The sequence below is a fragment of the Camellia sinensis genome, unplaced genomic scaffold, assembly GCF_055761805.1.
Source record: "Camellia sinensis isolate YWXY unplaced genomic scaffold, ASM5576180v1 Unanchor1, whole genome shotgun sequence".
In the NCBI taxonomy this organism is placed as follows: Eukaryota; Viridiplantae; Streptophyta; class Magnoliopsida; order Ericales; family Theaceae; genus Camellia; species Camellia sinensis.
In genome coordinates, this window is record NW_028128987.1 from 11,774,423 (window position 1) to 11,796,552 (window position 22,130).

General features: G+C 33.7%; 2 protein-coding genes across 4 annotated transcripts; one reads left to right on the forward strand and one right to left on the reverse strand.

Annotated features, from left to right (window-relative positions):
- The first annotated feature begins 1,993 nt into the window (after window positions 1–1,993).
- LOC145814361 (transcription factor GAMYB-like) lies at window positions 1,994–12,966 on the forward strand. 2 transcript variants are annotated; one of them, XM_082911114.1, is made up of 5 exons: window positions 1,994–2,179; window positions 3,175–3,270; window positions 6,627–6,996; window positions 10,567–11,530; window positions 12,349–12,966. In XM_082911114.1, the coding sequence occupies exons 3-5, from the start codon at window positions 6,646–6,648 to the stop codon at window positions 12,663–12,665; spliced, it is 1,632 nt and encodes a 543-aa protein (XP_082767240.1). In that variant the 5' UTR covers window positions 1,994–2,179; window positions 3,175–3,270; window positions 6,627–6,645; the 3' UTR covers window positions 12,666–12,966. The 2 variants fall into 2 exon arrangements, with proteins under 2 accessions (XP_082767240.1, XP_082767241.1); XM_082911115.1 differs by having other exon boundaries at window positions 2,043–2,179; window positions 3,175–3,274.
- Window positions 12,967–13,617: 651 nt separating this feature from the next.
- Window positions 13,618–18,619, reverse strand: LOC114275717 (urease accessory protein F). Of its 2 annotated transcripts, none has more exons than XM_082911117.1 (3): window positions 18,437–18,619; window positions 16,630–16,783; window positions 13,618–14,621 (listed from the first exon to the last, which is right to left on the reverse strand). In XM_082911117.1, exon 3 carries the CDS (start codon window positions 14,602–14,604, stop codon window positions 13,876–13,878), a length of 729 nt encoding a protein of 242 aa, XP_082767243.1. In that variant the 5' UTR covers window positions 14,605–14,621; window positions 16,630–16,783; window positions 18,437–18,619; the 3' UTR covers window positions 13,618–13,875. The 2 variants fall into 2 exon arrangements, with proteins under 2 accessions (XP_082767243.1, XP_082767242.1); XM_082911116.1 differs by having other exon boundaries at window positions 16,630–16,751; window positions 18,437–18,575.
- Between the last annotated feature and the right edge of the window lie 3,511 nt (window positions 18,620–22,130).

Sequence of the window (22,130 nt, forward strand, 5' to 3'; positions counted from 1 at the left end):
ATATTTGGCCGAGAGCTCAATGGATGGTCGATGACCACTTAAAAATGGCCGGTGATGATCCCACTTGGTCAATGATGCTCCCCAATATCCATAGAGCGCTCCTTGGGAGTTGTGCAATTTTCAGAAGAGCAGAGCAGGGTAAACAGAGGCTGTTTGTGCATGGCGATGGATTTCCGAGCAAACCCGAGCACGCGTGCATTGGGCCCTCCTCCCGAGGCCTTTACTGCTTTCTTAGTTTAGTTAATTTCCTTAACTAGTTAATTTGTCTGTAATAATTAATTAGCTTGTAGGTTAGTTAATTGTATTATTCTTTTGGTCCCTCTGAGCGAGGGCAAATTTGTAATAAGTGTGGGTGCGCGTGTGTATATCTTCCAACCCCCACTTCTTTCTCCCTTTTACTTACTTGCTTTGATGATTAGTATTAGGGCATATTTAATTTAGCATACGTTGTGCTATGCATGCGTGCATCCATACATTTGTCTTGCATGCACCAGGCTCGGCACATCATACTAACTGCATTGTATTTCAATTCCAAGTTGAATACGTGTTAGTTGTAGCATCATCATATGCCATTCATAGATTAGCCGAGCCTATTGTAGCTGCATCTTGCATGTGTTACATTAGCCATCTTAACATGAACTAGGATTATGCATATGATTACTAACTAGTTTCTGTTTTGGCTTGGAGTACTCGGTAAGCATTTATGTTTTAGCATCTTTGCATGCGTGTGAGTGTTGCCATGGCAGCATACTTACCATGAGGCTACTTGTTTATGTGATATAACTGCTTGAATGCCTGTGGATGGAGGTTGAATTACCTAAATTGGAATAATCCATTAAAACTATGAGTTTTAAGCCCACTAGATAGTGGCAAAACCATCTTTTTTAAAGCCCACTTGAGGGTGGCAAAACATGCATTTTAGCCTACTTGCAAGTAGCAAACCATTTTCAAAACAAACATGCAGTGTTTTGTTCCAATTTAGGCGATTTGGTCTATACTTGTTTGCTGTGCGCATAACGTAGTAATTCTAGGCTAATAACCGGAATAAGAATATATAATGCTTTCAAAACAAGATATCATGGTTAGTAGAGGCCGATCTTTGATCGGGCGAGAGGGGGTGCTCATAGCTGACCTTCCCCAATCGTACCCAAGTTCCCGAGCTGAGGCAATTTTGGTGATGACGGACACGTGGCCTTAGACAAATGAGTCAGGGTTTCCTAAATTCCCCCAAAATAAAATATTTAGGTGGCGACTCTGTATCTGACAAAGCAGTCCATGTTTGGCACTTCTTTCTAAAAATCTGTTTTTCTTAAAACGATTTGCCGGATTTAGACTCTTTGGTTTAGATTAAGAACCGTGACAATTCGAGAGTCCGAACTGTAGCATGGGGCCCACGGGCGCGTCTACAACAGCTCATTGGACTATTGGTGTTTTTGTATATTGCTTCCGCTAGTTTCGATTATTTTTTATTATACAGGAAGGCCTTTGGTAATCTCGGATTACTGGCCGGTTACGATGCCAAACTTATAGGGGCGGGTTTGGGTCGTGACAATTTCTCTGGACCAATCTAATTTTCTCTGAAATAGAGCACTAGTCCTCATTGTTGTCCAGAGAAATTTAGAATTTTCTCGGTGATGTGTCCAGAGAAATTTAGAATTTTTTCTATGATTTGTCCAGAGAAATTCTCTGGATCGAATTTTATCTGAATCGATATTGAGAAATTTTAGACATTATAAAAATATTGATTGTTCTTTATACTATAAAATTTTAATATTATGGGCCTTAAAAAAAAATCTCCTAATATATATATATATATATATTTAAACTTGGTGCGTGCTTGGACAACATTTTAAAAATCAAAATTGATAAAAATTAGATATTTCATTTTATATTAAAAATGAGATAATATTGATAAATTATTAACCGTTAGATCAATGAGTAATTGATTTGGTTAGATGAACAAATGAAGTATATATCACTCAGAGAAACCTCTGGACTCTCTCGACTCTCCCCGTCTGTAGAAGACGGCGACACCACTATAACCACCACCGCCGCCGCGAGACGTCTCCGTCTGTCATCTGAGTCGTCTCAATCTCTACTGCCGCTCTCGGCGCTCGACGCCTCCACCGCAGTCTCTCAGCCTGCGACTCCACCACCGTTCAATTGCGACTCGAAAGAGGTAGAGATCTGTGTGAATTGCAATGTACACTGTTTTCGTGAATAGATCTGCATAATAAATTTGTATTTGTGTTTGTAATTAGTCTCTGGAACTCTTTATCTATGTGTTTGTTCAAATCTAGCTTTTTGTTTGATTGATTCAAAGGTTTTCTGGTCCTCACAATTAGTACTATCTCCGTCCCAAATTGTTTATCCAACATAGAAAACGTGAACTTAAATTAATCTATTCTCATGTCAAAGTTTTTAACTTTTTTTTTCACAAATTAAGATATTTAAAGAGATCCTTTAATTGGTGAAAAAAATTTAAAATTTTTGACATAAAAATATAATAACTTTAAGTTATTGTTTTCGAGGGGATTCTCAAATATCAAATATCGTGATACGATGAGATAGAATGCAATAGAAACAAAGACAGGGAAGTGGTACCTAGTCTTAACCGTCAAAGCGAGCTCTTTCATTCTGAATTAAAGGATTAAGAATGAATAAAATCTCCCCAAGTAGGATTCGAAGCTACGACCAATCAGTTAACAGCCGACTGCTCTATCACTGAGCTATTGAGGAACCTACGGGAGATAAGATCTCATAGAGTTCAATTCCTGTTCTCAACCCATGACCAATATGAGCTTGGAGCTTCCTTCGTAACTCCTGGAACTTCTTGATAGTCGCTCCCTTCCATGCCTCATTTCATAGAAACCTCAAAGTGGCAGACAAATAATTTGGGCGGAGGGAGTATATACATCTATGCGAATGACTGTTCAAATAAACAAGAAATGGAGATTATCATCGTAATAATCAGAAGATATGATGGCCTTTTCGTTTCTAAATCAGAGTATACTTTCTTCTTGACAAATGTAGAATTGATAATTACTATAATTGTGACACTGCTAAAACTAGATTTATGAGAAACAAATCGTTTCAAACTTTTTAAGAAAATTCTGAAATTAATGAAGTGCTTTCTGATTTGTTTGGTTTTTGAATTGTTTCTTCATTATGTAGGAAACTCTTGTATTAGTTTATGTTATACACAATGGGGGAGACTGATGCACAAATCACAAAGAAAATGGATGAGATGTGGGTGGAGCAAAATCAAAGGTGGGTAAGCGCAATGAACTTTACAAATCGAAATCTCTAGTGTGGACTGCCGACAGTAAAACTGAACGTGCAACTTGCAATTATTGTGGATGTGAATTTGTTTGTCCAGGTGCTTTAGGCACTAGTACACTTACAATTAGCAATGCTTTTCTTATCAGGGTAATAATAACAAGGACCCAACCCAACAATTTTTTGTTTTTTATCCTCAACAATTAATAGTCAAGTTCATATTGTTAATTAGAAATTTGATCATGAACATTGTCGTAGGAAACTTGCTTGTATGATTATCATTGATGACCTTTTAGTTTTGTGGAAAAAAGAGTGTTTTAAAAGGTTTGTCATTGCCTTTCCACCAAAATTTCACATTGTCTAAGGTTACATAAATTTATACAAGTGAAAGGAAAACTTTGAAAGCAATCTTTCGGAGTTCAACCCGACAGGTTTCTCTCACTGTGGACTTGTGGACTTCCATTCAAAACCGTGGGTACATGTGTCTCACAGCACATTACATTTATATTGATTAGGAGTTACAAAAGGAATTATCAATTTTTGTGCTCTTTCAACTTCACATTGTGTTGAGGTAATTACACTAGCTATGGAGACATGCTTACTAGAGTGGCAATTGGAGAAATGCTCACGGTAGAAATGTTATTAAAAGCATGACTAGGTGTGTGCCTAGGCCCAAGTCCCATCTAGGGGCAAGGCTTGCGCCTCGTAGTGTTCCAGGCCAGGCAATTTTGTTAAGTTGTGCGATTGGCCCAAGGTGCGGCCTTGAGGGCTTTTTTTTTTTTTTTTTTTGCTTTGATTGGTTTTGTTTGAAATTTGACCATTGATATAATATGGTGCTGCTATAGCAGATCCCTACTCTTAAGTATACATGCCAATACATTGGGCATTTAACCCCAAATCAACAATAGAAGAAAAATTAGCCTTAATTTCTAATTTCCGAAGAATTTTTGACGCTGCCGTTTCCGTTATCCAGTCCAGCAACTCCAAAAATTCTTCTCTTCTTCTTCTTCTTCTTCTTCTTCTTCACGTTGTTGTCTTCTTCTTCTTCTTCTTCTTCTTCTTCTCTACGTTGTTGTCTTCTCTACTTCTCTTCTCTATGTTGCTATCTTCTTTTTCACATGGTTGTGATGTTGCTGCCGCCTTCTTTTGTTCTGGTCACTTTGCTGCCTTCTTTTTCTTCTTCCTTCTTCTTATTCTTATTCTCCACTCTTCTCCTTCTCTAGACTGGTCTTTTTTTTTTTTCCTTCTCCCCCCTTCCTGTTCTTAGCCTTGTTCTCCCCTCTCTTCTTATTCATATTTTATATTGAAATTTGAAATATTGTTCATTTCTCTTTTTTAAAATAGTGATGTTTATCGGTATTTATGTTTAAAATGTTTAATATTTTCATTTTGTTTATGTTGAACCCTAAATTATTTGCTTATATTAAATTCTATAAATTTTTTCAAATGTATTGGAAAGCAAATCTGGTTTAGTTTGTTGCCAAAATAAGCAATAATAGAAATTTCTGCAATTGCAAACTAATAGTATTTAATTTTGTTATATACATATATTTAGTAAGGAGAATATTTTACCTGAATGGAAGACTGATGGAAGTTACAAAATTAAAAGCAATGATCAGGATCGTGATTCCCAAAATTCCTCCTCTCACCAAAGTCCAAACCCAAATTATGTTTCTCACAATAGATGCTATTCTTAGATAAAGTACCACAACACAATGTTAGATAAGGTAGAAAACTAGAAATTTTTGAAGACGCGACCGATAAGAAAAGAAAAATAAATTCCTGAAACAAGTAACTAAATTTTCTAATTCAAGAATGTAGCATTTATGAACAAATTTAAAGTGCTTGTAGTGTTTTGTAGAGTCTTAATTAATTCCCTACCACTACAATTAGTTTAAATTCATTCAAAAATGCACATTATTGAATTAGAAGGTATCAATTAGATAATTTGGTTACTTAGGAAATTTTATTTATTTATTTATGTAAGTCACATTTTCAAAAGTTTTTGGTTTTCTTATATAAAAAATAAATTCTTGAAACAAGTCTAATTCAAGAATGTAGCATTTACGAACCAATTTAAACTGATTGTAGTGTTTTGTAGAGTTTTAATTAATTCCCTACCACTGCAATTGGTTTAAATTCGTTCATAAATGCTACATTATTGAATTAGAAGGTATGAATTAGAAAATTTGGTTACTTGGGAAATTTTATTTACTTATATTTGTGTAAGTCACATTTTCAAAAGTTTTTGGTTTTCTATAATCTATATAAGATTGTGTTGTGGTACTATCTAAGAATAGCATATGCTGTGAGAAACATAAATTGGGATTGGATTTTGGTGGGAAGAGGAATCTTGGAAAGCATAATGAGCTTTTGATAATTTATTTTAATTTTGCAACTTCCATTCGGGGTAAAACATTCCCTTATGCAGTATATGTATTTGTTAACAAAATTAGTTACTACTACTTTGTAATTGCAGAAATTTCTTTCTTTCTTTCTTTTTTTTATTTTTTATTTTTCTTTTGGCAACAACCTAAACCAGATTTTGCTCTCCAATACGAATGCAGAAATCTTGTAACCAGACAATGCTATAGTGTTTTGGATCACTAAACTGCTAGAAAGATAGGTTGAAATAGTTGTTATGCTACTTTTTTTGCTGATTTTGTACATGGGTTGGGTTGGTTTTACGTTCTTACTAATTCTAATTTTATTTCAACGATGAATTTGCAATTTTGTTAATTGTGCACCACTGATGTTAAGCTTTATGGGTTTTTCTTGAAATGTAATTTATGTTTTGCTTTTTACACGATGAGGCTATGTTCTTTTATTGTTAGGGAAAATTTCACCTTATGTATGCATAGCCTTCTGGCATTTGGAAATAATCACTTAACTTTATGGTTTGTAGACTAACAACTTGTAAACTGACCTAAATACCCTCATTTTATACCTCTCCTTTGAAATAAACCTTCACTTTAGCTCCTGTGTGATAGGTTATATGCACATAATTCTAGTTATTTTGAGATATAGGTATGTGTAATGGATTTTCCTTTAATTTGGATGGAAAATGTGATGGTTCGTTTTAGTCCACAAACCATAGGTAGTTAAGTGGTTATTTCCAAATAATAAGGGGATATGTGCTCATGGCCCTGTACCATGGGGTAAAATGAAATTTTCCCTTACTGTTATTAGTCAATTGCTCAACTGTATATGCCATGCAGTTTTTACACCAATTCTTAGTCTCAATGATTGCTTCTCAATTTTACTGGTTCCGCCTATTTAGTACTTACACAGCATTGATTCTTTGGAGCTGTACTGCAGTGTTTTGATTTTTTTGATTTTTTTATCAGCCTTTAGGAGATTAGCAAAATGACAAGTGATAGTGAAGATAAGATGTCCGAGGATTGCATGGATTCACCATCTGTTGAAGAAGCTAGCAGCATAGGAAAATTGGGTGGTGGTGGTCTGTTGAAGAAAGGCCCCTGGACATCGGCAGAAGATGCAATTTTGGTGGATTATGTTAACAGGCATGGAGAGGGGAACTGGAATGCTGTCCAGAAGCACTCAGGACTCTCTCGCTGTGGGAAAAGTTGTCGTCTACGTTGGGCAAATCATCTTAGGCCAGATTTGAGAAAAGGTGCATTCACCCCAAAGGAAGAGCGGCAAATCATTGAACTACATGCCAAGATGGGAAACAAATGGGCTCGCATGGCTGCAGAGGTGTGTATCAATGTTTCATTATGATTTCTCGTTTAGTAATATCTTTAATATTATATCTTCATATATTTCTAGTGACGTTAACATGGGAATATTTTGGTTAAATTTAGTGCCATGCATTTTGTAGTAGTGGTATATTTTCTGGAATAGTTCTTCCTTACCTTTTTTTGGGTAAATATTGGTTCAAGATAATAATTTTTAACCAAACAGACATTGACATCAGCTATCTGTAATTGTTTAATCTGTTTTGTAGATCTCTTTTTTCCCCTTTCCTTTGAATGCATTGAATAAATTTAAGGTTCCATGCATTGTTATGTCATGTTGACATCGAGGTAGGATGCACTACATAGATGGAAAGTGCTACAACTGATGTAGTATGGGGAAAAAAAAATATATCTTCTTATCTTCTTGGGAGGAGCTTTTTAGGGCAGGCCTTGGTGTAATGATAAGGTTGCTCCATTGTGACATGGGCATCATGGGTTCAAACCACGGAAACCAATTTTATTGCAGGAGTGTGCATAGGTGTGAGGCGCACCTGCGGTTTACTCCTTTTTCGATTGTGCCTAATTTTTTAAAGATGCAATATCAACCCTGTGATCTACTGGAGCTCATTGTAATTGCATATGTTGCTCACATACTATCCCTAATAAATAGATAGTCTCAACCCTAAACAACAAATTGAAGATAAATACCTAAACTTTTATATTTTGGCTCGCATATCGTCTTTTGTTTTTTTAGTTTTTCCCTTGTGGCCAGTGACAATAGCCAAATAATAATTTGCAATCTAAAGTATTTATTGTTAAGTTACTTAATTGGATATATTATTTACTTAATTCGTTTAAATATTTAATTGTTTACTTATTTGCTTTATTGTATAATTGCTTAACTACTTTTAATTTGTTTAATTTAAATTTATTTCATTTGAAGTTGTTGATGTAATGTGCTAGGTGGTAATAATCTCCTGTAAAAATACAATGTTTCATTGGTTAGTATATGATAGATAAAACACACAATAAATTTAATTTGTCGTATGTATAAATACTATGCAATATCTATAATATGCGCTTTGTTTAGATGAAGCATGCGCGCCTTACACCTATGCCCCAAGAGATCTGGGCGCCTTGTTTTGCCTTTAACCTTAAATAACGCTGGCAGAAGCCGATCTGCATGTAAGGTAAGGCTGCATAATTCTAACCCTCCTTAAACCCTACCATTGCGGGAGCCTTGTGCACCTAAGACTACCCTTTTATAAGGAGGTCACTTTTTGAGAATATTTGGTTCTTTCCTTGTCTATCTCATACACTCCACAATAAAGCATAATGACACTAGCATAATAACTTTTAGATTTGCATTTTGCACCTTTTGAGCCATATTTCTTCATTACATTGTTTTCCTCTTGAATTGAAACATATAGAAAGTCTAGGTAGACATGTACATTGGTTTATTGTCAACAGGCAAATTCTAGTGCATGGCTACTTGTAACATGCACACTTCTCCAATTAGGTTAGTCAAAAGTTTTTCTCGGATGTGTTTATCAAAATTGATAATGTATAGAAGATGGTAGTTCTTCACAAATTGAAGTTTCATACATCACATGGCTATCACAGACACTTCTAAGAAGGCGACGTGTCCATGTTGGACACATGTCGGAGACCGACACTCTTCGGACACTCTCAGACAAGTGTCAGATACTCTTTCTACCATGTCCCTAATTAAAATTAAAAATATTAATTTTGGATATGTGCCCAACACTCGTTTTACGATGTGTCCGTCACTTCTTGGCCATGTCTATCACTAAAAATATAAACATGAGACCAACAGTTTGATATCTACTACCGTATGATTTTCAAAGTTGAATTTGACATAAATATCTTATATTCTTAAAAACAATGTATAATTCTTAAGAATAACATAATATATAATTCTTTAAAAAAAATGTATATATAGGGTTAGGAGGATGAGGGAAATGTTGCGATTATATATGTTTCCTATGGTTTGTCTAATTTTTAACTAATATGGTCCAATCCAATAGCCTAAAAATTCATGTAAGAAAATTAGATACAAGATTTATTTGGTATAAAGTAATTATTTAATTTTGTATATATTATGCACAAATATAACTATATAATATAATATATTATTAGATAATATTATATCAACGTATAATTATTTGTGGTGTGTCTGAGCCGTGTTTGTGTCCTACTTTTTTGAAATTTTCCGTGTCGACGTGTCCATGTCATGTCATTTCATTTCGTATCCATGTCCCGTGTGCATGTCAATGCTTCATAGTTGGTGTCATATCGGAATTGTTATTTCTTATTTAGTCATATTACGTAACAAATCTTTTCTCGAGATATCTTGAAATTTATTTAAATGAAATTCCTTAAAAATTCCCTTTATAGTTTCTTCATAATAATTAATATGCCATTGTTTTTGCATTCTAAGAAAGTTTGCGTTGGCTGCCTTTCATAAAATTTTGCCATTTCCATCCTAATTCCGAATTCATTAAGGCTGTGTTTTGATCATAGATTTGGGAGAGAGATTTGCGAAGAGAAAGGAAAAGTGAATGAAATATAGGGTAATTTTTTTTTTATTTTTTGGTTTTCCTTTAAACTTTTGCCTTTTCTTTTCATTTCCCTTTGCAAATTCCTCCTCAAATCCATGATACAAACACAGCCTAAGTGTTACATGTGCGGTAATATGAAATTGGTGAACCTAACTAAAACCCTAAAATATGGAGTAATAAATCCATTGTGAGATGATGAAGCCAGATGGGATAGGGTGCTGTTTTATATCAGGTAAAGCTACTTAAGGAAATTCTTCTTCAAAAGTCACACTTCTGCTGTGTCTCATCATAAAATGATCAATACTGCTAATGATGAATTTTATAATCTTCAAATAAGAAGAAAAACAGTTAAACTTTTCTGTGACCGATTGTAGCCATGCCATCTTTATTATCTAAAGGTAATGCACTTGCTTGACTAGTGTAGTGCTCTAAAAATAACTATGATTCATAGCACATCCAAAGCAATGGTACTAAACTATACAAAGATGTCATTTATTTTTTAAAATGAATTGAATTGAATTTTCTTCTTTTCCTTTTTAAAACCATATCATTTTATCTTTGTTTTAGAAAGGTCAACTTGAATGTCGTACAGGAAAACCCATCATCTGCTTGCAGCACCAGTATTTACAAATTTTTGCTAATAAAAATCTATAAATTTATTAGTGTAAGCCTGACGAATAAGTGGATTTTCCTTTTCTTCTTTCTCTTTTTGGACTTTTTCTATATTTTTTTGTTCTTTACTTATTTTATTTAATTTTATTTTTATGTTTGGGGTATAAAAATTATATATTGGAGGGGGGGTTTGTATACACCACCCATTAGTTACCGTTTCATGTGAAATTTTGAGCTCAACAAATTACCAATATTACAATCATTTTGCAGCTTTAACGAGTAGTGAGGATGCATTTCCTTTCCTGATTATGCTTTCCGCCAAAATAAATGAAGCATTAGTTTCTTGCTTTTCTGCTCAACTGCTTTTCTAATTTGATTCTACTCTCCCTTGTCAGATGCCTGGACGGACGGATAATGAGATAAAGAACTACTGGAATACGAGAATCAAGAGACGGCACCGTGCTGGCTTACCGATTTACCCTCCTGATATATCTCAAGCATTGCATGAGAATCAACAGTGTCAGAACGTGGGTACATTCCCAATGGTGGAAACACACCATCCTGATCTCTTGTCAACAAATAGCTTTGAGATTCCTGCTGTGGAATTCAAAAATTTGGAACTCGACCAACAGTTGTATTCGCCAGCACTTCCCGATATTCCTGCAAGTGGCTTACTAGCACAAGGTCTTGGTTCTTCCCATAGTGATAGCTTGATGTTCTCAATGTTGCATCCACCAAAACGCTTTCGGGAATCCCTGGAATCTGAGTGCCTGATTCCTTGTGTCAATAGTAGCACTGCTGATTATTTCCCGGCATTTGATCAATACCCAGATGATGGTTGTGAGAAAATTACCCAATTGTCCTCATCCATACTTCCTGGCAGCCATGCCCTTTTAAATGGCAATTTCTCTTCTTCGGAGCCCATGCCTTGGGCTATGAATCCGGAGCTCCCTTCACTCCAATATTCAGATGCTCAAGTAGGTAGCTGGGAAACAGGAACACCATCGTCCCCACTGCCATCCCTTGACTCTGTCAGTACTCTTATTCAGTCCCCCTCGACTGAGCAAGCACAGTCGGATTCTCTTTCTAGACGGAACAGTGGTCTGCTGGAAGCAGTACTTTATGAATCGCATACTTTGAAGAGCTCAAAGAACAGTTCTTGCGACCTGACTTCGAATGTTTCTGTTGTGGCTGGTGATGCAATGGACAGCTTGTCTCAGAATCTCCGCGAGACACAATGGGAAATTCATAGTGACCCAATCTCTCCTCTTGGTCATTCTACTTCATCAGTATTCAGCGAGTGTACTCCTATCAGCGGATCCTCCTTCGACGAACCCCATTCAGTTGAGATCTTTCCAGGTGAGTAATTTTTTATTTTTTTTGTTGCATTGGCTTTTTTGGATGAAGTTTGGCTTGCTATGAAGCATGGATACTTTTAGAAGGGAGACATATCCGTATCGTGTCCGTATTGATACGTCTTAAAAGTATCCAATACTTCAAAATGGATACTTCATTTTGAAGTATCAGCTACCCTAAATCACGCATTAAAACTTTTATGAAATTGGAATTGTAACATTTCTTACATAACATTATAGTATAATTGTGAGGATAAATACAATAATATTTTTTCAATACTTTGCTTGCTTTGATAAAAAGAACATGGTGAGTTAAAGTAATAGAATTGTCGAACTAGCATATCCTTATCATATCATGCATATCTACCATTACTTCATAGAAATTAACAAGAGAATATAATGATCGTAAAATTAAATGTCAATAATTAAATAAGCAAGTAATTTTGCATGCAGTGTTTTTATATTTAACACTAGTGTGAAAGGAAAAAACACATGGACAAGTTGTGGATTGTTTTGTTATTGTAATATTTGCAAGATGTATTGAAAATTGAAAAAGTGAACCAGCTAGTGACTTAAACTAGAACTTAAGTCCTAATGATTTGTATTTTGTATTTCAAAATTTGTAGTATGTTTCTCATCATTCTTGAGCACACGTTGAACTTGCTCTACTAAAATTTTAAAAAAATATTTCTTTTTCAATTGTATCTTAGCCGTGCAGTTTCTTAATTTTTAAAGGTTTTTTGTATCTGTATCATATTGTGTCTGTATCTCATATCCTTTTTCATGTGTAATATATTAATTGATTTTTGTGGTTTTATGAAGAATGTCTAGCGAAGCAAGAAGCAGTTGACTGGGTTACAACGAAATGTGATGTAAATGAAGAAAATGCAAATCAGATGATGTTCTTGAGGCCTGATTTCTTACTTGCCTCAAATTGGTTTGGTCATAGTACTGAGCGAGGTAGGGAACATTCCGTTCTGAATGATACTAGAGGCACACTTCTTGGTGAAGATTTCAACGGTGACTGCAAGCAAATTAGCACTATGTCTGTATCTGATTCATCTTGCCAAAAACGTGGTTGTGGGTCTTGTTCATGGGATGACATGTCTACGGCCTGTGAACTTTCTGAAAATCTTTGAATGCCTTTAGAATTTCAAACTTCTTGCACACTTTTTCATATTTAATTTGTCAAAGGTTGTCTTTGATTTTGAAGGGTTGTTGAGGGACAATTTCATGGTTACCAGAACTATGAAAGTCTTATGTTTGTTTTGTTTGAATGTCGTGTTTATTTTGTTTTTGGGGGTGGTTTTGGTTGTGGAAGATAGTTTGATGGATTTCTTTGGATTAGTCAATCTCCGCTTGTGTGCTTAGAAATCATTGCCATATCGTAATCTCCAATATTACTGCTTTCAGTTTCAACATAAGGTCTTTCAGTTTTTTTTCTCTCTTGATATCATAGCATACTCGTGTAGAATTTATATTATGCTTGTATGTGATGGGTTTGTTAGCTTTGGCCGTCATGCAAAACGTTAGATTTTGTTTTTACAGGGTTCAAGTTGTTTTACCTTGGGGGGCAGAATAACTTGGTTACCCAGGCCTTCTTAAACCTAGGATTGTGTGCCCCATTTGCTTAAGATTTAAGAAAAAATTTACTTGCACGGGGTACCATACGCAGAATATACAAATGTCAAGAAGAATATACAAAGTACCACACGCAGAATATACAGATGTGAGATAAAATATTTGCAATCTATAAACATTTTGAATCATATTTTGTGTTTATTTATGTGAGCGGAAGTGATTGGTTTAATAGATTTCTTCCCATCAATACCATTTTATAGAATAATTTGTTCGAGTGGTGGAACTATTACGTACCCAAAAATTTATAATGAAGAAATAACTAGTAATGAGAGTTAAAAATAGAAGTATAACATGCCAAAGTACAAAATGTTTCATATCGAGAATATCATAAGAATGACTATTCTTAAGTGTATTTATGTATAGTATTGTTCAATAAGTAAATCTTCACTTATTAGATAAAATCTTCGCCACAAAAGAAATCACGAAGATATATTCCAAATAAAATCACCATTATAAAATATGAAGCTTTTCATATCAATTTTCAACCATCAAATTGTGTATATGCGCATATGTGAGAGAAAACAACAACATGCTTCTGAGCATCTTTTTGTTACATAACAAAATCAAATCAACCAAAGTAATCAGATATTTGAGATGCTAAGAAAATATTCATCATTTGTTCAACAAATCTTCTATTGGTTTAGGCTAAAACTCAAAACGATTTGCTTTGAGACCATGAAAATTGTTCATACACCTTATTCCAGCCATTCAAGAACTGAACAACCTAGAAAATAAGTATCCATGGCAACCCTGCACTGTATCAAGTAAAGGGGCCGTTTGACACGCGTCCTCAACCTTACGGTTCATCCATTTGTTTGACAAATCTTCCGCAACAAGGGCAATCTGATGCTGCAATACGGCTGCACCTAACGGGCCAACCAAATTTAGCCTAGTGGCAGCAGAGATTATATCTCTCATCGTTATAAACATGTAAGCCTTTTGGGAAATTTCACAATCAAATCCAAGAAGTCCACATACGAGCCCAAAAATGGGAGCGTGGTGGAAAGCAACACTGCCAGTAGCTAAAGATGTTTCTCTCATTATCTTCAGAGACGGGATTTCTGAAAATACAGCCGAAGCCACTCTCAAAAGTGCCGATCCTTGTGAAATCGATGCCTTACGACCCACTTCATTTGTCAGTGTCGCTTCCAATATTTTGTCTAGTCTATGCCAGGTTTGCATATCGGGAGAGATGGTTCCAGAATAAATGAATGGAAGAAGAAGGCTACCTGTATTTTCCAACAAGTGGATCACGTAAGTACGTAGATCTTCGGGACCAGAGACTATACGAGCTTGAACTGCTGCCTCGAGACCGAAAGAATGAGCAAAGCCACCTGTTGGGAGAATAGAATCCAGCAATTGCCATTGGCTCCACTGAAGAAGAGAGCCAAAAGATGGGGATTTGTTGGTCACGTTTATGTCCGTCCTAGTCTCCATTGGAGAATGCAAGTACTCTGGCATGTACAAAACAAGCCCAACCAAACATTTCAAACAGGTGGAAAATAAAAGCATCATTGGAATATGATGTGATGCATAATAAAATGGTTTGAGAATTCTAATATAGTTCATTTGTAATTATGAAAAAGTATATATTTATCATCTTCTCCTACCATTTTCATAAAAAAAAAAATCCACATCCTTCTAAATTTAAGAATAATAGCAATTCAAAATAAAAGTTTAAATCAAAGGAAACAAAAAGTTAACCAGACTGAATTTATTTAGACTAACTAGCAACTTTTGTTTCCTTATCCTCTTCACCACATTTTAAAGTTTCACTTAAATAGAATTGCACCTATGTTCAGACAAATGAACCGTTCCAAGAACAATGGCTATCATCCTAAAGTCGTTTAATGAGCAATTATTAAAGCAAAAAACCTTAACTGCTTGATATATGTGGCACACAACTTCTTCTTCTTCTTTTTTAACTCTCTTCCTCTCTCTTCTTTTTCTTTTTTTGTCATGTACACAACATGGAAAATGAGGTTAAGTAGTCAGAAACATGCCGAAAACTAAGGTAACAGTTGTGCGCCTCAAACATATGCATCAGCATCTTTTCTTTTTTGTTAAGTAAATCCAAAAAAATTGAGCTCAATTAGAGAGAATGGGAGATTAGAGAGAGGGTGACTATTTGTTCCTTTGTTCTTTTTTAAAATAAAAAAGATTTAACTTCCTCATGGCTTTCCCGTAAAGTCACATGTTTACGGGTAGCAAATCATAAAGTGCCACATTGGTCAGTTGATGAAACTCACCAAGAACTTTTCACCCACCTACATATATCTTCCCACATTTGACCACCTCCTCTCCTTTCCCTTCTCCCGTGTTTCTTTGCCTCCCTGCCTCCCTTTCCTCTTTCTCCAATCCCTACCACTGACCACCGCCACCGTCTCCCACCACCAACCCACCACCATTTCCTCCCCCTTCCTAGCCCCTTCCATCAACCACCGTCACCTCACTTCCTCTTCCCGATACCAACATTTTTTTGTTTTTTGTTTTTTTGGTGGATAAATAAGAAACCTTTATTGAAAGAGTATCAAGGCGATGCAAAGAATACAAGAATGCAAAAGCTCAAAAAGAAACTAACACGCCTACCCAATAACATCATCCAAAAATTCTAAAAAGCAAACAAATCCCGATCCACCATTCTCTCCAATCAATTATAAAAAGTAACTAACAACCGATTCTCAAGCCACGACACATCATGATAAATCTCTTGAAATGTACATCGATTCCTCTCCAACCAAACCAACTACATCAAACAAAAAGGCACCAGCAACCAAACCTGCCTACGTCTGTCCTACCCAGTACCAACATTTTACTCATGGTACTATGTTTTTGTGGTGGTTGTTGGACATGTGGAACTATGTTTTTGTGGTGGTTGTTGGACATGTGAAACTTCAGATGGGAAGGACATGATCTCCTATTGATCTTTCAAATATTTGATAACACCAAATAGTTGGTCTCTACCTATTTCTTTGTATATTGCAGATCAAAGTATCTGTATTCATGGACAAACAAAAGAGATATCACCATCCTGACATTCACGTATGGATCTCTTGGAGGCCCAAAGGAGAAATTCAGTCTCAGTAGCTGGATGAGGGAGAGGGGTTTACTAGGGGAGGGGGTCTATAGTGAAGGAAACCAGATAGGAAGGAAGACAGGGTAAGGGAGAGAAACAGGGAATATAGTGCTTTTTTATGTAGCCCATGAATTAGCTGCTGTGGCATTCTTTTATTGGTTAACCGTAAACCAAGAATTTACGACACAGACATAAATAATTTAAACTCAATCAAAAATTAGAATCATGGCACAGTTATGGTTACAGATTGAGAATTGATTCGTATAAAACATAAATAAAGGGCAAACAAAAGAAAAAAAGAAAAAGAAAAAGAAAAAAAAAGAAGCCCAACAGACCATCTTATGTTAAAAAAGAAAAGAAAAACAAGGGGTGGAAGGGAGGTATACCTGGTTGTCGCAAAAGCAGTACAGAGTAGCCTCATGTGCAGGGCAGTAGTTTAGGAGTTGTGGAAGTGAACGATTGATTGCTGCGGTTGCAGTTGGCGTTGTACGCTCGTCTCAGAAAAGGACTGCAAAGTGATAGTGGGGGCTTAAATGGTATCTGAAAAGTGTGCATTTTCATATTTTCCCCAAAAGTAAAAGTAATAAAAATAAAAAAAAAATTCAAAAAAAAAAAATGATTCTTTTTAACTAACATCATTAAAATAGCAGTAATCCAACAATTTAACTATAACATCCACAAAACTAATTAGAAATGGCAACTAGGAAAGGTTTATAGAATAGTCTTGAACACTAGAGCAATGAGTTACATCACAAACTGATAGGGTTATGATTTCTTTAGTTAATTACCTCAAATAGAACATAAGATCTGAAAATCCTGGAAATTCAAACCAAAAGCAGAGGTCGTGTTTGGTAACTATCATAATTACAGTTTTATGTTTATGTTCATAAAAAATTTAAAAACTATAAACAAATACTTTTTGGTGTCTATTTTCGTTTTCAAAACATTGTAAGCAATTCATAAAATTTCGAAATTTTTGTAATCAAAAAAACTAAAGTTGGGTTCATTTATTTAGAACGTATATTTTCATTTCTTCTTTCCTCTCCCACTCCCTCCAACCACCACATACCGCTCATTACCATCACCAGCCATCCCCATCCCCAACCACTATTGCCAGTGACTTCCTCCAACCACTATCACTAGTGACCTTCGGCAACCACCTCCGGCGACCAATAACCACCTTTGGCCGTCGGCAACCACCTTTAGTCATTGAAAATCAACTCCAACCACCACCTCCAGCCGACAATAACCTCAAACCACCACCTCCCGCTGGCAACTACCACTGACAGCAGACAACTTCTCACTTATTTTCAAAATAGATTTGTAAAACACATGTGGATACCAAATATGTTTTTTGTTTTATTTTTTCAAAAATAAACATAAAAATAAACATGTCCAACTTTTTCAATAAACAAAAACAAGTAAATTGTAAACGGTTACCAAACAGCACCAAAATGTTTTTATTACAAGAAAAAATGGCACAAAGTTCATTGTTGACAATAAATTTGAAGTTACATACTGGGTATGAACCTTGTAACAAAATAAACCTGAGATTTATTTTATTTATTTTTTTTGGTAAGTTGAGATTTTAATTTTATCAATTTAAACATTAATTTTTTATGTGGTTTCAATCTAAATCATCTGCTTATTTTGGTTAAGTAAAATTGCCACAAAAAAAAAGTTTATTTTAGTCATTAAACTTAATGGAGGTGCACAGAAAATGTCTAAAACACCAATTTCCATTGAATTTTGTAACTAAAATACAATTTTTCCAACAAAATTAAAAACAATTAAAAAATTAGGGATTAAATTGAAAAAATTAAAAACTCAGGATTTATTTTGCTACAATGTTCAAACCCCTTTTTTTTTTTTATTTAATTTTCCAACATAAATTTTAATTTTTTTTATTTTTTATTTTTTTACACACGGCATTTTTAAACCCCCTCCCCCCCCCCCCCCCAAAATAAATAAAAAAAATATATATAAAAAAAAAAAAGCAACAACAGAAATTTCTGGGTCCACAACTGAGAAGGGTTTATAATAGAAATCTTAGTATTGTTTCCCAACCAATGACATATAATCCAAACAATCTCTGGAAAACTGAAAATTGTAACTAGAACAAGATTTTAATGAGTAACAACACAATTGATAGCTTCAAGATTAGGGTTCGTGAGACAGAAGGAAAAGACAAACCTGATCTGCACGGCGGCGACGTTTACAGATGATCGATAGGATTGCTTCGGCCAACGGTCCAATTTTTGAACTTTCGGAAAACCATCGGTACAGTCGCTGGATTTTAGGGCATGTCTGCCTGTTTGTTTGTTTGTTTGCTTGATTGTTTTAATAGAGTAATTTGGTGAAAAATGAAAAAGAAAGAGGAAATTATGTAAAAAAATCTCACACACAATTGTAACAAAATAAATATTAAAATTTTAATTTTATTAATTTAAATTTAAATTTAAATTTTTTTAACCTAAATTATTTGTCTATTCTTATTGGGTAAAACTGGAGAAAAAAAAATAATATTTTAATTATTAAATTCAATATAAATTTGCACAAAATATATTTATAACCCAATTTTATTTTATTTAAATTTAATAGGGTAAATTACATTGACACCCCCTGATATTTATGTTTATTACAGTTTCCTCCTCACTTTTTGAAAATTACATCCCTTCCATGAAATTTAAATTTCAGTACAGATTGTTCCCTCAATTAGTTGACTATTAAGTCAACTAACAGATTTTGTTGATGTCAGCAATTTAATTTTTTTAAATACCGATTTTACCCTCAGTGGATAAATTACATTGACACCCCTCACATTTTAAAAATTACAATCCCCTCCTCAAGGTTTAAAGTAACATTACCAATTGCCTTCTCAGTTAGTATTAGTTGAAAAAAAAAATCATTGAAAACAAAATTTGTTAGTCAAATTTTTAAATTTTTGATTAAAAATCAATGTAAACTCATTTTTTAAATTTATATTTTTTTCTCAAATTTACAAACTGAGATAACCATTTATAAACAAAAAAATTATCAAATAAGTTTTTATGACAGTTTTTAAAATTTTTGTAAATATAGATTGAAAACTAAAAACGAAATAGTTACCAAGCAGGTTTTAGATGGTAAAAATGTTGTAAAATTAACAAATAATTAAATAAGTTACCAACGTAAGAAATGACTTATCAAAAAATTCTTAGGTTATGTATGGTTTGATTTTTAGAAAACAAAATTTAAAAATAAAAAATTAATTTGCTTAAGAAATAAAAAATAAAAAATAATTATCATTTTTATATAATTTTTATCTTTCGAGAGGTTAGAAATAATTTTTTACAAATTAAAGATATTTCTTCATATTTATTTTTATTAAATTAGTTTTTTTTTTTAAATGTCAAGGGTGATTTGTATTAAATTGAAATCTCAGAGGGTGTTAATGTAATTTACCCTTTAAAGTATATGTAAAGGTTAAGGGTAAATATGTCATTTTAACTTAAAAATTAACACCGTCAAATAATTACACTAACAAAAGGGGTCAGTGTAATTTTCCAAATATGAGGGAGAGAATTGTAATAAACATAAATCTCAGGGGGTGTCAGTGTAATTTACCCAATTTATTATTGTCATTTTGTATGTTCAATCTACTTGAGTACATAAAATTTGATAATTTCTTGTTTATTCCTTAATTCTATCAACTTATCTTCTTAGGAAAAATTAGTTTAAGATCCCTTGCCACTTTTAGTAATGGAAAATATCCACAATATTATTTTATGATGTCTAAGGTCCTTCAATCCTACATACTACACCAATATATCATAAAAAATTTGACTTTCTTTTTCTGCGATCTTCAAAATCAAGCGATCCGAATGCTAATTGGCTAGTTTCATCCTCATTCTAGGGTGAGTTTATTTCTTTGCAATCTTCAAAGTCAGGGCAATCCGAATGTTGATCGGCCATTTTCCTCCTCATTCTAAGGCGAGTTCATTTCTCTCTCTCTCTCTCTTCCCCTCTCTCTCTCTCTATATATATATATATATATATATATAATTTCTATACCACTCGTACACCACATACATATGTATCTTGTGATTTATAACCTGTGATGCAAGATCTACGATTTGTCGATGTCAAGGTTTAGCTATTCTTATGGCTTCCAATTAAAGAAGATCTATAACTTTGATGAAATTCTATATCTGTGAAAATTCGGGGAATTGGGTATGGTTGGTGATTAATTGTGTCTAGTAATTGACAATAATAATAATAATAATATTTTCTATGGGTTTGGCCACTGTGTAAATTTTCTTTGGATTTGGCCACTGCGTGAATTTTCTATGTATTTTGGCCACTGTATGAATTTTCTCTGGTTGTTCACTGCGTGTATTTTCTCTGAATTTTGGCCACTGTGTGTATTTTTGTTACTCTACGATAATACTTTCAGTGACGAGGTAACTCTCATTTGCTCTATTTGTATGTGCAAAATTTGATGCGTACACTGGAAGCAAGATTGTTTCGATCAACGTTGGTGCACCTGTTGTTCGAATGTCTTACAGTCCAGAGAAAATTGGTGAAAATAGTGGTTGTTTAATTTTCTTTGGTTTGTTGCTGTCCAAATGTCTTATAGTTCAGAGAAAATTGGTCAAAATGAAAATAGTGGTTGTTCAATTTTCTTTGATTTGATGTTGTCTGAATGTCTTACCGTCCAGAGAAAATTGGTCAAAATGAAAATAGTGGTTGTTGAATTTTCTCTAGTTTGTTGTAGTCTGAATGTCTTACAGTTCAGAGAAAATTGATCAAAATGAAAATGGTGGTTGTTGAATTTTCTCTAGTTTGTTGTAGTCTGAATGTCTTACAGTCTGGAAAAAATTGGTCAAAATGAAAATGATGTTTGTTCAATTTTCTCAGGTTTGATAAAAAAAACACACAGAAAATTATGAGCAAACCAGAGAAAATTGGTCAAAATATAGAGAAATTCTCTGGATCGAATTTTCTGTGGATCAATGTTGGGAGACCTTAAACATTATGAAAATATTGAGTATCATTCATATTATAAAATCTTAATACTAGGGACCTTAAAACAAATCTCCTATTTTTTTACAAATATTTTATTTTTAGATACATTTAAGTAAGGTGCATCTAAAAAAATAAAAAATTACTTAAAATTTTAAAAATATTCACTAAAACTTAAAAAAACACAAAAACAAATAATTTAATTTTAAAAAAATTGAATCCAAAAAATTGAAACCAAACACACTGATTTATTTTATTAAAATTTTCTTTTATTTTTAATAATTTTTCTTATATTTTAGTTTTAGTTTTAGGTTTTTTTTTTTTAACTTTTTAACAATAATTGACCCGTAGATTGATTAAACCAGACACCAAAATACAGAACGTGTGAAAAACACATCCAACGAATCACGAGTCTTTCTCTGTCGCCTCCTCACAAATTCGCAGCTATTCGAAATCGATCATTGTTCATCTCCATTGCGCCCCCTTGTCGTAGATTCTTGAATTTTTGGTTGATTTCTTCCCAAAAATGGTACTCTCGATTACCTTTTTTTTTTCTCTGATTTTTCAACAAATTTTCTGTTTGGTTTTCGGGAAAAATGAAATGAAAATTAAAAAAAAAAGACAAATTACAAATATACTCTTAGGGTTTGCTTAAAATAAGAATTGCCCCTTGTAGTTTAGAAAATTATAAATACCTCCCTGTCAGAATTTTTTATTTAATAGACTTAATTGAAAAAGTGAAATTTTTAACTGTTAACCTATACAATAATAAAATTATCTGAATCATTAATTGAAATAAAATTTTAACATTATTAAAAATTATTAACTAACTTGATGATTTATTAATAAAAAAGCCTATTTGTTATAAAATTAAAAATTTGAA